The sequence below is a fragment of the Pseudozyma hubeiensis genome (assembly GCF_000403515.1).
Source record: "Pseudozyma hubeiensis SY62 DNA, scaffold: PHS30, whole genome shotgun sequence".
Classification (NCBI taxonomy): domain Eukaryota; kingdom Fungi; phylum Basidiomycota; class Ustilaginomycetes; order Ustilaginales; family Ustilaginaceae; genus Pseudozyma; species Pseudozyma hubeiensis.
The window spans coordinates 118318-132638 of record NW_012133812.1 but is presented as its reverse complement, the minus strand read 5'-3'; the positions used below and the strand labels follow the sequence as shown (position 1 = coordinate 132638).

At 55.5% G+C, this 14321-nt stretch overlaps 7 protein-coding genes across 7 annotated transcripts; 3 read left to right on the top strand and 4 right to left on the bottom strand.

Moving 5' to 3' along the window:
* Positions 1-989: 989 nt before the first annotated feature.
* PHSY_002934 (hypothetical protein) lies at positions 990-4085 on the top strand (the record flags this gene model as incomplete). Its single annotated transcript, XM_012333556.1, has 1 exon — positions 990-4085. The coding sequence occupies one exon, from the start codon at positions 990-992 to the stop codon at positions 4083-4085; it is 3096 nt and encodes a 1031-aa protein (XP_012188946.1).
* A 68-nt stretch (positions 4086-4153) lies between these two features.
* Positions 4154-4810, top strand: PHSY_002933 (C2H2 transcription factor; the record flags this gene model as incomplete). Its single annotated transcript, XM_012333555.1, has 2 exons — positions 4154-4219; positions 4319-4810. The coding sequence occupies 2 exons, from the start codon at positions 4154-4156 to the stop codon at positions 4808-4810; spliced, it is 558 nt and encodes a 185-aa protein (XP_012188945.1).
* A 383-nt stretch (positions 4811-5193) lies between these two features.
* On the top strand, positions 5194-6093 carry PHSY_002932 (hypothetical protein; the record flags this gene model as incomplete). The annotated part of the gene is made up of 1 exon (XM_012333554.1): positions 5194-6093. The coding sequence occupies one exon, from the start codon at positions 5194-5196 to the stop codon at positions 6091-6093; it is 900 nt and encodes a 299-aa protein (XP_012188944.1).
* Positions 6094-6260: 167 nt separating this feature from the next.
* On the bottom strand, positions 6261-7331 carry PHSY_002931 (alpha/beta hydrolase; the record flags this gene model as incomplete). The annotated part of the gene is made up of 1 exon (XM_012333553.1): positions 6261-7331. One exon carries the CDS (start codon positions 7329-7331, stop codon positions 6261-6263), a length of 1071 nt encoding a protein of 356 aa, XP_012188943.1.
* A 668-nt stretch (positions 7332-7999) lies between these two features.
* On the bottom strand, positions 8000-9598 carry PHSY_002930 (hypothetical protein; the record flags this gene model as incomplete). The annotated part of the gene is made up of 1 exon (XM_012333552.1): positions 8000-9598. The coding sequence occupies one exon, from the start codon at positions 9596-9598 to the stop codon at positions 8000-8002; it is 1599 nt and encodes a 532-aa protein (XP_012188942.1).
* Positions 9599-12127: 2529 nt separating this feature from the next.
* On the bottom strand, positions 12128-12463 carry PHSY_002929 (polyketide synthase, putative; the record flags this gene model as incomplete). The annotated part of the gene is made up of 1 exon (XM_012333551.1): positions 12128-12463. The coding sequence occupies one exon, from the start codon at positions 12461-12463 to the stop codon at positions 12128-12130; it is 336 nt and encodes a 111-aa protein (XP_012188941.1).
* Positions 12464-12891: 428 nt separating this feature from the next.
* PHSY_002928 (transporter) lies at positions 12892-13918 on the bottom strand (the record flags this gene model as incomplete). The annotated part of the gene is made up of 2 exons (XM_012333550.1): positions 12892-13076; positions 13684-13918. The coding sequence occupies 2 exons, from the start codon at positions 13916-13918 to the stop codon at positions 12892-12894; spliced, it is 420 nt and encodes a 139-aa protein (XP_012188940.1).
* Positions 13919-14321: the final 403 nt, after the last annotated feature.

The window sequence follows — 14321 nt, the reverse complement described above, 5'->3', positions numbered from 1 at the left end:
CCGATTCGTACACGCTGTCGCTTTCGTGGGCCCTAAAGAGGTTGAAACTGCGGCGCTGTAGGTTGATCGGAGCAATGCAGTTGCACCGATGGCAGGATGATTGACGGCGGCGATGATGGTATTATAAAAGTGACGATGATTCGGTGGATGGCAATGGAGGTGTGCATACGACGCAAAATAGCTAGACCCTTGCGCTACCTCTGTAACTTATCGTGTGTCGGGCTGGTGCTTGATTTGTGGAGGAGGCGCGGTCAGATAGACTCGCCATCCGCCTTTCACTCGGCACAGGAGATTGACTGGGTCGATGCACGCGCGCTCCGCTTTCAAGCTGCGCTTTGCTGCGACTGCGCCCGCTCAGCCAGAGCCGGTTCAGGTCCCTGTCTATTCACGGACCAACTGACACGGAAAGAGGACCCTGTTTGGCCGAAATTGCAGGCGCGAGAGAAACGGGCTGCACGAACCCTGTGTCAGCGTTCGTGATTGCCAACGCTGCTTTCGTGCGTACACTGACCACATGCATTTACGCTGAAAGGCAATGTCAGATCGACCCGACTGGCTCGACTGGCTTGAGAAATGAATGTTAAGCCGACATAAATGTGGATCGCTTTTTGGCTGTCGGCAGCAACGCATGGATCGCGCTCTGGAAGAAAATGCGACGCGCTCCCGCTTTGTGCTCTTGTGCTCTCTCACTCAGCTCCAAGTGTGTGTGCAATTTGCGCAGCACAAGCCTCTGTCGACTTCCGAAACGACGGCTGTTGCTCTCTCTACCCGTCACCCTTGTTCGCCTTCTTTCCTCTCGCTCACCAGCACCACTGCGATAGCCAGCTCACCTGGCTCTTTAAATCAACGACATCGATCATCTCCCCATCGCTAGCAAACCCAAGACACCGGGAGCATTCAGGGCTATAATCCTGTTTCTGTCTGGCTTCGCAGGCGCACCGTGTGCACGCCGCACATACAGCTGAACAAGCGACGAGGCATACTCCATCATGTCGGAACAGATTCAGATCGACACTGGCGCCTTCCAGCGAAGAGTTCAGAAGCTTCTCTCAAGCTGGAAGGATGGCAGCGCAGACTTCGAGCAGCTAGGCCAGGTCGATTCGCTTCTCGTCGTCATGGGCGGACAGAACGACGACCTCATCTACTCCAAGACTACCGCCATACACTCTTGGTTGCTAGGCTACGAGTTCCCTTCCACCGTCATCCTCTTCACCAAAGATGCCATCACCTTCGTCACCAGCGCCTCCAAAGCAGTCCACCTCGAGGCGCTCAAAAAGGGCAGCTCCGGCTTAACCGTCGACATCCTCAAGCGATCCAAGGACGAGGCGGCCAACCGTGCCATCTGGGACGATCTCATCTCCCGCATCGACGCTCAAGGCTCCAAGGTCGGATGTCTTCCCAAGGACAAGCCTGTCGGCAAGTTTGCCGACGAGTGGCAGGCCATCTTTGAAAAGGCCCAGAGCTCCAAGGATTTCAAATTGATCGACGTGAGCGCCTCTCTCAGCGCTGTCTGGGCCGCAAAGGACGACGACGAGGTCAAGTCCATCAAGTACGCCTCCAAGATGAGCTCGGCCGTCATGTCCGGCTACTTTGAAAACGAAATGTCCACCATCCTCGACGAAGGCAAAAAAGTCACTCACGAGCAGCTCTCGGAACGCATCGAGGGCAAGCTCGACGACACCAAAATGTGGAAAAGGGTCAAAGGTCTCGATGGTGCCGATCTGTCGCTGGCGGATTGGTGCTACACACCCATCGTCCAGTCCGGTGGAGAGTATGACCTCAAGACGTCCGCCGTATCCACCACAAAGCGTCTGCAAGGTGCTGATGGCAATGGCGGCGTCGTCATCGCAAGCATGGGCATCAAGTATCGCAACTACTGCTCAAATATCGGCCGAACGTACCTCATTGACCCCCACAGCAGCCAGCAAAAGATGTACGCCTTCTTGCACGAGCTCCAGACCGAACTTGCCGACAAGCACTTGCGCGCCGGCGCCACGTGCAAGGACATCTACACCAAAGCAGTCGACATCGTCCGTGCCAAGGATGACAAGCTCGTCGCCTCCTTTGTCAAGAACATCGGCTTCGGCATCGGCCTGGAATTCCGCGACAGTGCATACGTGCTTTCGGCCAAGAACAACCGTCCGCTGCAGCGTGACATGGTCGTCAACCTCTCAGTCGGCTTCCAGGACTTGGACGACCCCAACCACAAGGGCGAAGTGTACTCGCTCCTCTTGATCGACACGCTCAAAGTCAACGACGGCGCTGCAGCCACCTTCCTCACCGACCGTGTACGTGGCACCAACGACATGGCCTTCTTCTTCAAAGATGACGAGGAGGAAGAGGAAGAAGAGGAACGCAGGAGCCCCGCCAAACCAGACGGCAAGGTGACGCCAGGCGGCAAGGTGCTTCGAAACAAGAACCGAGGTGCCGCGCTCGACGACACGGCAGCCGAAAAGATGAAGCTGCACCAGAAGGAGCTCGCGAAGCAGAAGCAAGAAGACGGGCTCGCGCGATTCGCGGGCGAAGACGGCGAAGGCAATGCCTCCAACGAAAAGGTATTCAAGAAGTTTGAAAGCTACAAAAGAGAGAATTTGCTGCCCACCAAAGTGGCCGATCTCAAGATCATGGTCGACCACCGCGCTCAGTCCATCATCCTGCCCATCTACGGCTACGCCGTACCCTTCCACATCAACACGCTCAAGAACGTCAGCAAGAGCGACGAGGGCGAGTACACGTACCTGCGCCTCAACTTTGTCACACCTGGTCAGATTGCCGGCAAAAAAGAGGACGTGCCGTTCGATGACCCGGACGCCACATTCGTGCGCAGCATGAGCTATCGCTCCACCGACTCGTCGCGCTTCACGGAGCTCTTCCGCGAGATCACCGAGTTGCGAAAGTCGGCGACCAAGCGCGACGCCGAGGAGAAGGAGCTTGCCGATGTTGTCGAGCAGGACAAGCTGATCCTCTCCAAGTCGAGGGCGTACACGCTTCCCGAGGTGTTCCCGCGACCCGCCATGGAAGGCAAACGAGTGCCGGGCGACCTCACTATCCACCAGAACGGTCTGCGCTTCTCTTCTCCGTTGCGGCCGGACCAGAAGATCGACTTGCTCTTCTCCAACATGAAGCACCTCTTCTTCCAGCCTTGTGATAAGGAGTTGATCGTCATCGTCCACGTGCATCTCAAATCGCCCATTATGATCGGCAAGCGAAAGGCCAAGGATGTCCAGTTCTACCGCGAGGCGTCGGACGTGCAGTTCGACGAGACTGGAAACCGCAAGCGCAAGTACCGATCGGGTGACGAGGATGAGATCGAGCTCGAGCAGGAGGAGCGTCGTCGCAGGTCGCAGCTCAACAAGGAGTTCAAGGTGTTTGCCGAGCGCATCGCCGAAGCGTCCGAGGGTCGTGTCAGCGTCGACGTGCCGTACCGCGAGCTTGGGTTCAACGGTGTGCCCTTCCGAACCAACGTCCTGCTGCAACCCACCACGGACTGCCTCGTGCATCTCACGGATCCGCCTTTCCTCGTCATCACGTTGACCGACGTCGAAATCGTGCACTTGGAACGTGTGCAGTTCGGGCTGCAGTCGTTCGATATGGTGTTTGTGTTTTCCGACTTTTCGCGTGCGCCGATGCACGTCACTTCGATCCCGACCACATCGTTGGACGATGTCAAGCAGTGGCTCGACTCGGTAGACATTTGCGTGACCGAAGGTGCTGTCAACTTGAATTGGGGCGCGATCATGAAGACGGTCAACGAGGATCCGTACGACTTTTTCGTCGAGGGTGGCTGGGGTTTCCTGCAGTCTGGATCGGACGATGGCGGATCGTCCGAGAGCGAGTCTGGGTCAGAGTTTGGTAGCGACATGGACGATGGGCAGGAGGAGACGGATGAGGATTCCGAGTCGGGCAGCGACTTTGGGGATTCGGCTGAGGATGAGAGTGGATCGGAAGGGTTCGAGGATGAGAGCGACGAGGGCGAGGATTGGGATGAATTGGAGAGGAAGGCTGCTCGTGCCGATGAGAAGAAGCGCAGGCAGGGTGGATCGGATGATGAGGAGGATTCGGGCAAGAAGAGCAAGCGTCGTTGAGGGTCGAGGTCGTGTACGAATCTAGCAACTTTATCCTGTTGGCACTGACGACAAGAGCTTCCTGGTGGATGGGACCGGTTGAGTTAAGTGACTGGGTTGTGGCAATCTCTGCAGAGACGGGGCGGGCACTTAGAGTGAGGTGACATGGACTGACATTCTGGCATCCTAGGTATCATTCTGACTGCAACTAAACACGACTTGCTTCAATCTTCATCCTCTGTCAACTCGCTCAGATCCGACTCTTGATCGTGGTCGCTATCATCACGTATCCTTTCCTGTCTCTGCGCATCTGCTGCGTCTACGTCATCGTATCCTTCGAGATGCACTTGATCGGGGAACCATCCAAAGGTGCTCATATTGACTCTGAACTTGGCGTTCGGATTCGCGTGGCCGAAATCGATGGTGACGCCCTCACCTCTACCGTGGATGACGGTGACGCCTTCCTCTTGGAGTCGTTGCGCTTGGCGTGTTGCTGCGTGACCGCCGTCTCCGCGGTCGGCGATGGCTCCGGACGACGAGATGACTCGATGCCATGGGACGGAGGGGTCTTGGAGGAATTTGAGGGCGGCGCCGACGAGACGCGAATGGGAGGGGTGGCCGATGAGGCGTGCGATGTGGCCGTAGGAGGTTACGCGTCCGGGAGGGATGAGGCGGGTGATGTCGTAGACCTGAGCTGTGGGGTGTGCGGGTCACGGATTGGGAAGAGAGGGGATGAGAATAGATGAATTGGAAGATCTTACGAGTGTGTGTATGGTCATTGAACGTACCGTGGAAGATCTCAGGATTGACTTGTGGCATTGTTTGTATGACTCGCTGAAGTGAGCCGCAGCCGGACGGCAGCGATGGCTGATGAGCACCACGAAGCAGTTGAAGATGGAGGACGAAGAATTAAGGTTTGTGCTGCAACGCCAAAACTGGCCAATGCACATTTGTGCGAGGCAGAATTCCCGCGGATGTTTGTTCTTCCTCCTTGATATCCGGCTTTACACGAGCCACGATGGCCGACGTGGGACTGGAACGTCCATCGTCTCTTCCCGTTCTTCTTCCTACTCCTTCTTGACCACCACCACGTTTATTACCAACACCTTTCTCGGTCTCTCCACTCAAGATGCTGGCCGCAGCCCTTGCACCGCTGGCCACCGTCAACGCGCGTCTGATCCAACCCGTTCACCCCACCCTCTATCCCTTCCCACTCGCTACCACCCTCCACGCCCTTCGCGTAGCCATTGCGTACCGAGCCATCTGCTCCGGCTTCCTCGCCCGTCGTCGATCCGAATCCAAGCACTCGCCTGCCGACCTCCACGTCTCGCGCGTACGCGATGCAGCAGGCTTCCTCGTCATGGCATGGGGCGGAGGATTCATCTCCAACTACGTCCTCTGTCAAATCCCCGGTCAGCTTCTGACCGTCTGGCCTTGGATCAACTACCTCTCGGTCTACTCCGTCGTCACCGTGCTGATTTCCATCGCTGGTGCTGGACCCAGCGCAAAGTTGCTCGATCTGTGGCTGCCCGTGTTGGACGGTGCTACCCGAACCGCAGCCACCTATGGAGGTATTCAGATGGTACTGAATCACGCGAATCCGGCTGCCAGGAACAGCTTGCTGTTGCAGGTGATCATCGGGACTATCTCGGCCTGTGGTGGTGGTATCAGTGCATTTACGCTGAACGTGTTCGATCCGTTGGGATGGAGCGTCAGCACCCCGCCGTTCTTGAAAGCTAGGAGTTTGGTCGAGTTTACGGATATCTTTGCGCCGGCTCTGGCGAGCGCCGTGTATGGAGTCCTCACGCTGAGCCACCCAGGATACGGCTCAGTGTTGACGTTGGTGCACGGGGAGAGCAAGGGTCTGTTGAGTCAGGAAGGTGGAAAGGCAGTCATTTCGTTGGTGATCGGAACGTGTTTCTTTGCGAGGGCGGTTTGGTTGCATGTCGTTTTGCCGGCGAGACAGCAGAGCGAGAGACCGATCAAGAGCAACAAGGCGGTCAGGAACGTCGCTGCTAAGAAGGCGTAAGTGCTCAGCGTTCTCGGATGGGAAGGGAGAAGATCAGGAATGACGAACGACATGCACAAGGGAACGAAAAGCCTAGGACGATGTTTGTATTGCGATCAGATGCGATTTCCGTGTATGCGATTATATGCGATAACTGTTTCCATCAACTCTATGAATCCATCTCACTCTTATAGCTTGGCCCTCTCCTCTCCTTCGGCAATCACCTTTTCCAGGATCTCGTTGACCTTGTCCGCAATCTGATTACCCAACGCATGACCTGCCTTTTCGAAGCGATGATACTCTGCGCTCTCCAGCTTCTCCTTCAAGAACTTCGAGTTTCTCGGATCGACCAGGTAGTCCGTGTCGCCGGTCAAGATGCAGATCTTGGCTACGCTCTTGTTGATCTTGTCGAGATCCGCGTCGGAGATGTGGTGCGTGACAGCGGCCTTCATCTGGCTGACTGCGCCGTGGAGCGATTGTCGGATGGTAAAGTGGAAGCGCCATTTGAACATGTCGTAGAGGACTTGCTGGTTGGATCTGCCTTTAGGATCCTTTGTGGAAGGTTGTTCGAGCCATACTTGGGGGAAAAGGGTGGTGATGAGACGGTTGAGACGGTACGGTTCGCTGTCGAAACCCAAGACTCTTCCGCCGAGAACGCGGGCCAAGGAAGTTAGACCGTACGTAGGGGTCCTGTACCTCCTCCCTGCAGCAGTGGAGATGAGCGTCAGGCTCTTGATCACCTCTGGTCTCTGTCTTGCCATTTCCAATGCGATCATTCCACCCATCGAGACGCCTGCGACATGGACACTCCTCTCGCCATCCTTCAACCACCCCACATGTTTCAACAGCTCGAACGCATCCACCGCCATCTCTGACGTCTTGTACCACCCGGCGGGAGTTTCCGAGTTGCTGACGCCTCGGTTGTCAAAGACGAGACACGAGTATCGTGGATCCTTGCAGAGGTATTCGACTTGAGGCAACCATCCGAAGCACGAGTTGTTGAGACCCATGACAAAGATCACTTTGATGGGACCGGTGCCGTGCACCTCGTAGTATAGTTTGAAGCCGTCGAGCGGGCCGGATTTGGTGAGGCCAGAGCGACCGGCGCCGATGACGGCGTGGCCTTTCTGGTGGACCGTGGCGGGGTTGAAGACGGTGGGGAAGTATTCTTTGCCAGCGTCGGCTTTGGCAGAGTCGAGATGAGATTGCGTGGCTCCAGTGTAGGCGGCGCCTAGGGGAAGGAGGGCTTCCGTGGCCATGGTTGCAGATGAGATGAAGGGAGGAACGAGGGGTTTCCAGTTGGAGTGTAGTTCCTATTGGTTCGTGGGGGTGTACAGAGAATCCAGGAAGACGATGAAGACGATGACCTTGTATGAATATGAGTCCGTGAGAGAGGAGATGGGATGTACGGTGTTCTTGGATGGTGGTGACCATTAAACGGTGGGAGAAAGAAACACACGCTTCCAGTGGCTACGGCTGTATGCGGTGGTGCCTGGTACCACAGTGTGTCACGCAGCCTTTCACGTGCTGTGCTGAGCGAGCTCCACACTGCGAGCGACATCGCTTGCACGGACCGAACAAGGCCGTATGCGACCTTCGCAGCGGCTACGCCCCAATTTTTTTGAAGTATTTCCGGTCCTCTTTTTCGACGTAAATTTTTCGGAGGCGTCTTTGATTATGCTTAGGTTTGCATCCTGGAGGTTGTGATGCCAGGCAAATAACCGGTTTGACTGTATTGGCGATGCTGGTCATGCTTGACCCGGCTCCTGACACACGCTGTGCCATGGTCAACATGCACTCGTATAGCTTGTGCAGAAGTGTTGACATAAGAAGGCAACGATGGTTGCAGCCAATAGTACAGTGTTTAGTACAAATACAACAAGGATCATCATACAACACCTCGACCTGAACAATAACATCGCAGAGCCTAGATACCAGTGATCGCGCCTTGTTTCCTGGTGTCATGCAGAGCTTTCGCCATAGCCTCGAGCCAAATCTCGCAATCGATGGGTGCTTGTGCCATGCCGATGTGGTGTGCATGCGCAAGCACAGGCAACCGTCTCAACGATCGCCCCGACAATCCTTTGCAGCCGTTTGCGATCTCTAGCAGCTTTTCTCCTGCCCTGCTCTCCGCACCAGCTGCTGGCAGCTCGTCGTCCGTCTCCAGCGCCATCTGCGATCGTAATACATCCTGATACTTCGGCAAACTCACCTGGCCCACCAATCCGACTCGCATCAACTCCTTCAAGCAGCTCTCCAGGATCCAATACACCGCCTCTGCCGGAGGCAAGCCGACGTACTGCTTGATATCGGCCCTATCGACGAACGCGTTGTCGATTGAATCTGTCATGTTGGACGTTGTCATGATCAGCACGTTCTTCCTGTGCTTCAACTTGTCCAACTGCGTCAGCAATGCGTTGACCACACGGATCGAATCCGTAGGCTCGCTACCTTGCGCAGCGGCGCTTCTAGCTGCGGTGAGAGATTCCACTTCATCGATCAGCACCACCACAAACGCCTCTTCGTCGTCCACCATCTCCGTGATCATGCTGAACAACCGCTGTACGAGTTTTCCGGACTCCGAAAACCATTTGCTGAACAACGAGTGCGAGTTGATCTCGACCAGTTTTCCGTGGGAATAGCGATGCGATAACCGGATGGCGAGCTTTTGTGCCAAGGCTTTGCAGAGCGACGTCTTGCCCGTTCCCGGTGGTCCATGCAGCAGAACCACGCGGTTCCAAGAGACGAGATTGAAATCGACAGAGGCATCCGAGAAGAGGAGCGTGGTGTAAATGTAGTTGAGCAGTTTGGGTTTGATGTCGTCCGAGTAGATGAGCGTATCCCATATACCGTCGAGGGAGAGGTTGGGAAGTTCAGAGACAGCAGCTGCGGTGGTCTCGTCGGGGTCGTCGGCGTTTGGATCTGCAGCCGAGAATTCGTCGATGATGTCGGTCGAGGACGGTTGGTAGACATGGATCTGTAGGGCTGCGTCGGTCACAGAGACTGCTGTTGAGGTCGAAGATGATGAGGAAGCGGCGATTTCGGCGATTCGTATCCTGTTGACATTGATACTTAGGAACGGAGAGCTGGTCCAATCTGTGACCTCTGTTTCGCTTTGTAAGGTCGTAAACGTAGCCGTCAGGAACGAGATGACTTCGGACCGTACCTGCTCGTCGCTAGCCGTGGAGTGAGGTTTGAGGCGTACTTCTACGTGCACGGCTGTGCTGCCACCGGCGGCGTGTATCGTTTCGCTCGTCGCATGCGACGACGTTGTCCTGCTCCCGTTCTGCATTGTGTGTGACCGGCCCGGGCCAGCTTTCTCCTTGCTCGCTCGTGTACGGGGAGCGTGCTTGATGATTGATCTGGTGTCACCGAATACGCTCCGCTTCAAGACCCGCTGCTCGAAGGGAAGAAGGTCGAGGTAATGTCGACAGCAACAACCACTTGCAGACTTGTCCAAAGATCTTGAAACCATTTCGGTGCTCGAAACCAACACTTTTGGCCTTTCATTCTCAACCAACACCATCGACCAGATTCGCGAGAAGGCCTGGTCACGTGTATCAGCACTTTATCAGGATGTTAACTGTAGAAACTTTTACATTCAAGGTTGCATCGAAAATGAAATCTGATCTTGGGAAAAATTCGGCGATATCTGTCAATTTCTGCTGGCCTCGATGACCGTAGCTTGGAAATTTGTTCCCGGCCGCCTTGACATGCCGCTTCCAGCACATCATCAATTTTTGCCGGCCCGAGTAGGAATCTTGCTTGTGGCGATGCTGAAGGCTTGCATGTTTGACTCAGTGCCGCAAGGTGTACAGCCTGCCGATGCCGCGACGCGAACGGCCAGCACGTAACACAAGGTCCGAGAACGGAGCTTCGGCATGATCCTCCGGGTGCAACATAGTCGCTGGCCAGCAGTAGTCATCGGGCCAAACGCAGATCAAGACTTCAGCTTGACTCTCGAACGACAACGTCACTCATTGAGCCAACCGCCGTTGTAGCTTCTGTATCTCAACTCTGGAAAACACCACGCGGCAGACCCAAGTTATTCTTCCAGCAAGAACAAATCAGTTGGCCCGCAGATAAGTCACGCCGGACTCGCGCAGCATTCTCGGCTTCTCTACAAATTTCTTTTGCGAGTCTCTCTTGTCCTTCGCCTTCCTGCAGCCTCTGCAGAGAAAAGCCGTCAACCAAGCAACGGACGAATTGGCACAGCACGCTGCAGAGCAACGCAGCTCAGTCAGATGTTTCGCAGATCGTTGTCGTTGGCGAGTGACGATGCTGTCATGGACCTGGGGAGCTAGCGGCGTCTCTGTTTGCGATTCAGTAGTCTCACGGTGGTTACCCTGTCTGTACGCCCTGTCTGTACGCCCTGTCTTCTTTCCCATCAATTCTCAGCGGTCCCTTTGCTTCGCATCGGCCCTGAAGCGAATCTTGTCTCTGAACGCATGCAGAATCATGAGTCTTCTGCATGCCTTACAAGTCTCGGACAAACCAGCTAGACTGGTTCAGCTGGGACCTAAACAAATGTCCGAGCCGGCTTAGCCAACGGTGTGTGCCTCGGTGCACCACACTCTCGACGATCGTGGAGCAACTCGAGTTCTGCCTTGCTCGGCTACGTACAACCGATCCCGCTCTGGAAACTCAAATCGTCCTCGGCTTTCAGAGAAGAAAAGGGTGAGCGTTGCTTGCCTGTGAGGCTTGCCAATTTTTTCTCCCTCATCATCTTGCAGTAGCCACCGCACAAGTTGGCAGGGCCGCGAGAGTGAGAAATACGGCAAAAGGTAGGCAGGACACCAAGAACATGCCCAAGAGCCCAAGACTTCCCGTAGCAGTGCTTGGCCGGTGCGGCATCTGCGACGCGGGTCTCGGTAGTGGGCAGGCCCAACGTTGGGTCTGACTAATCTGGTCACTGACAGCCGCGAATCAACCTCCAAGAACGTCAGTGTTGCTCTGGCTGAATCTGCAGCGGGACCTCACCACCCTCGATTGGCTGGGCGGTGACTTTGCCTGCTACGTGGAAGCCACTGAGAGGGCGTGAACAAGTCCACCCAAGTGAGCAATGTTTGTAGCCTCGTACGAGCCGTAGTGCTTCCGACCACAGCTTATCGCTTCACTCCCTCACTCTTGCATGATGTTGGAATGACACGACAATCAGAGACAGTGGAGGATTCAGTGGGTGGTCTTGGTTTCAGGGGCCCATCTTTGTGAAAAAGGGCCACGTTCGGCCGCTTGCGACCGTCCATGGTCCCTATACTGATTTCAATGGCAGCGTTAGCTCGGCAAGAACCTCAAAGACGGCCATTTTACTCCACGAAGCGAGGCGCAATTTAGTCCTTCCAAGCCCTTCGGTCTCGGTGAAGCGAGTTCATTTCGTCACGTCAGGAGAGGTGTGGGCAAGAGCGAGCGCAGCAGCCAATGCGGGAGTCCGGGCAGACGACGGGCGGTGGCGGGCAAAGGGCTTCAACGGGCAGGGGCCCGTCTTGCAGAAGGCAGGGAGCAAGTTTTTAACGCCTTGCACTATCAAGCCGGGTTCTCTCCTGCAGCCCAAGGCGGAGAGCTAGGACACGAGGCTTTCCAGCTCGCGTACATCGGCATCTCTCTCAAGCGCTCGGCGCCATGTTTGAACAACGACCAAGCAACGTCCGAATCCAGCTGCATAAGACGACGATGAGGGAAAACCCGCTGCTTATTGCTCGAAAGCTTCAGCAGTGACCAGACACCGGTCAGCACGCAAGTCAGGCTCTGCAGCGACGATTTCAGAAATGGGAGATCCGGATTGGCTGGCCGTGGGAAGCGATCTTGGATGCAGTCAATTTGGTGGTACTGTGGGCCTCGAGGGGTCTAGAAAAGCATCAAGGTCGCAACATGATGTGCATTGGTTGGCCTGGTTATTGAAAATAAGTGAGCTGAGCTCACCAGGAATGGATAAATCACCGTCTGCCTGACTCCGGCGCGACTCGATGATCTGACGTCCCCGGCGATCAGGATGCAGAAGGGAAGCCGCGTTGAGGGTCCGACTGTGTCGACACAGGGGTATACGGAGCAGTGGCGGCTATGAAAGCGCAGCAAGATTCGAGGTCCATTTGCTTCGCTCGTCCATGGGGAGCGCTATTGATGCAGGTCCAATGGCGAAAAAGAGACAATTCTCGGATTCGGGTTCAGCCTCGCGGCCAGCGCAACATATGTGTCGAAACCGTGGCGTGGCACGGGAGCGCTTGATCAGTTTTGCAATCAACTCAGACCAGTACGGCGTGGCAGTCGTGGGCACAATACGAGGATCGGTATGACGGCCTGTGAAGACCCAGAGCGGCCGGCAATGAAACCGCTGAGAGGCGTAAGCAGCAAAGCAAGGCACGGGGGAAAACCTCGAGGAGATGAAAAAAGGCATTGAGGTGAGGCGAAGCGAGAACGGCAAAGCGGGGCTTGAATGAAGGCGAGAAGGGGTGGGACTGGTGTTCGCCTGGTAGCACTTGGCAGGAAGAGCGGCTCAGCGACACGCCAGGAGGTACGGCTCGCGTCGACAAGTCGACATCTTGGTTTGGCCGAATACAGTGAAGGAACGACGAATTCAATTGACTAGCGACGGGGTCCGCTGCGACTCGAGGCAAAGCCACGATGTGATAAATTTGATTGGATCGGAGCTCAAAACTTGAGCCCCTAGATGGCCCTGAGAGCGAAATCAAGGTAGTGTCGTGCGGCGACCCGATCCTCGACTACTGGCCTCGTTCCAGAAAAAGGATGTCACTTTGGCCCACTGACAACTCCATGGCGCTGTCGCTACCCAACACCGCCCATCGTTTCAAGGCACGGGGCCATTTAGGCGCGACGAAGCAGAAATGTCATTTGCATGAAACGAATCTCCAGGTTGGCAGCGCTTGCCCGAAGCAGCACGGTGTCACTCAGCGCAACAGCGCCGTGATCCAAGCGAGTGAGGAAATCAATCCCTTCCGTTTTGTGACAAGTCTCGATCCTCCGAGCTAAGACCAAAGGGTCGTCGGAGTCTGCCGAAAGAGGTCAAGCAGAGCATGCCAGCGTCGACGGAACTGGGTGTGAATGAAGCTTCTTGATGGATGAGGTAGATGCCTCGGATCGTGTCCCGAGCGAGTTTCGGACTGATCCGAGGAACTCCCCGTGCCTCATCTCTTTAGGTTCGGTTGCTGAAAGTCTTTGCCGTTTGCACCAGAGACAAGTCATCGATGTCTCTGTGCTAATTTGGCCTCAGCTAGGAGCATCCGACGGAAACTGCGACCTTGACCGCCATGCTGTATAGCCTGCCGAGCTTTCTTGTGTAGCTCGTCGACGGCTTGTCTGACAAGCTAGCCGGTGTGACTCAGGTTCCAACGAGCCGAGGCAAGCTCTCTCGCGCTACCTGCTCGGCTGTATGCCACTCAGGCGGTGATGTGCACTTTATCAGCAAAAATTGACGGAAGGAAACTGCAACACCTGTCTCGCTCCAACTGCCGTCGCTGGAGTCTCAAAATTGGGATCCCTGTTGCAAGCGAGCACCGCTGCATGCTGCGCTCCGATCCATGCATTGTTGATACAAAGTCAGACTCAATTCGAGCTTGACCGCATGTTTGTCGAGTGCTTCGAGTTGAAAGGTGGTACCTGTTTCGTCGATAATCTCAAGCTGCGAGTCAGTGGAAGAATCGAATGCTGTTGGTTGCAACTTCACTGAGAATAGTGCAGAAACGGCGAACGGGAAGGGCGGCCATCTTTCTATAGGCGAGGAAGCGCAGGCCAAGCTACTTGGCAAGAGGGTCAGCCAACGGTGAAATTTCGTAGTGTCACGCTCCGCAACTGTGCTTCCGACGCCGACCCTGCCGCTTCTTTTGCGCCTCATGCCACACTTCGGTCAACGTCTGTGGATCGACTCACATCACGGTTGCCTTCTCAGAGGGAGAGAGCACGAAGTCACACCACGAGCCATTTACGGCACTGCCCAAGGGGTGCACGAAGCAAACAGGGAACGGTAGTCGAAGGGAAGCAAGGTTATTTGTTGAATCAAAATTCTACTCCGGGCCCTGCTGCAGCCGTGCCGTCTCCGAGGTAGAATCTCATCTCGTGTGCCTCACAGCCCTGACAGACTGTAATTCTCCCGTTGCTGCATGCACGCTTGATTCGATTTTCTGTAATTTTCTTTCCTGGTGGGTCTGGGTCGGCTGCATAGAGCCTCGCGGTAAATGCTGGTTCCGCATGCTTGGTTTGGATTGGCGTTGACCCCATGCAGCCATGGCGTAATTTTC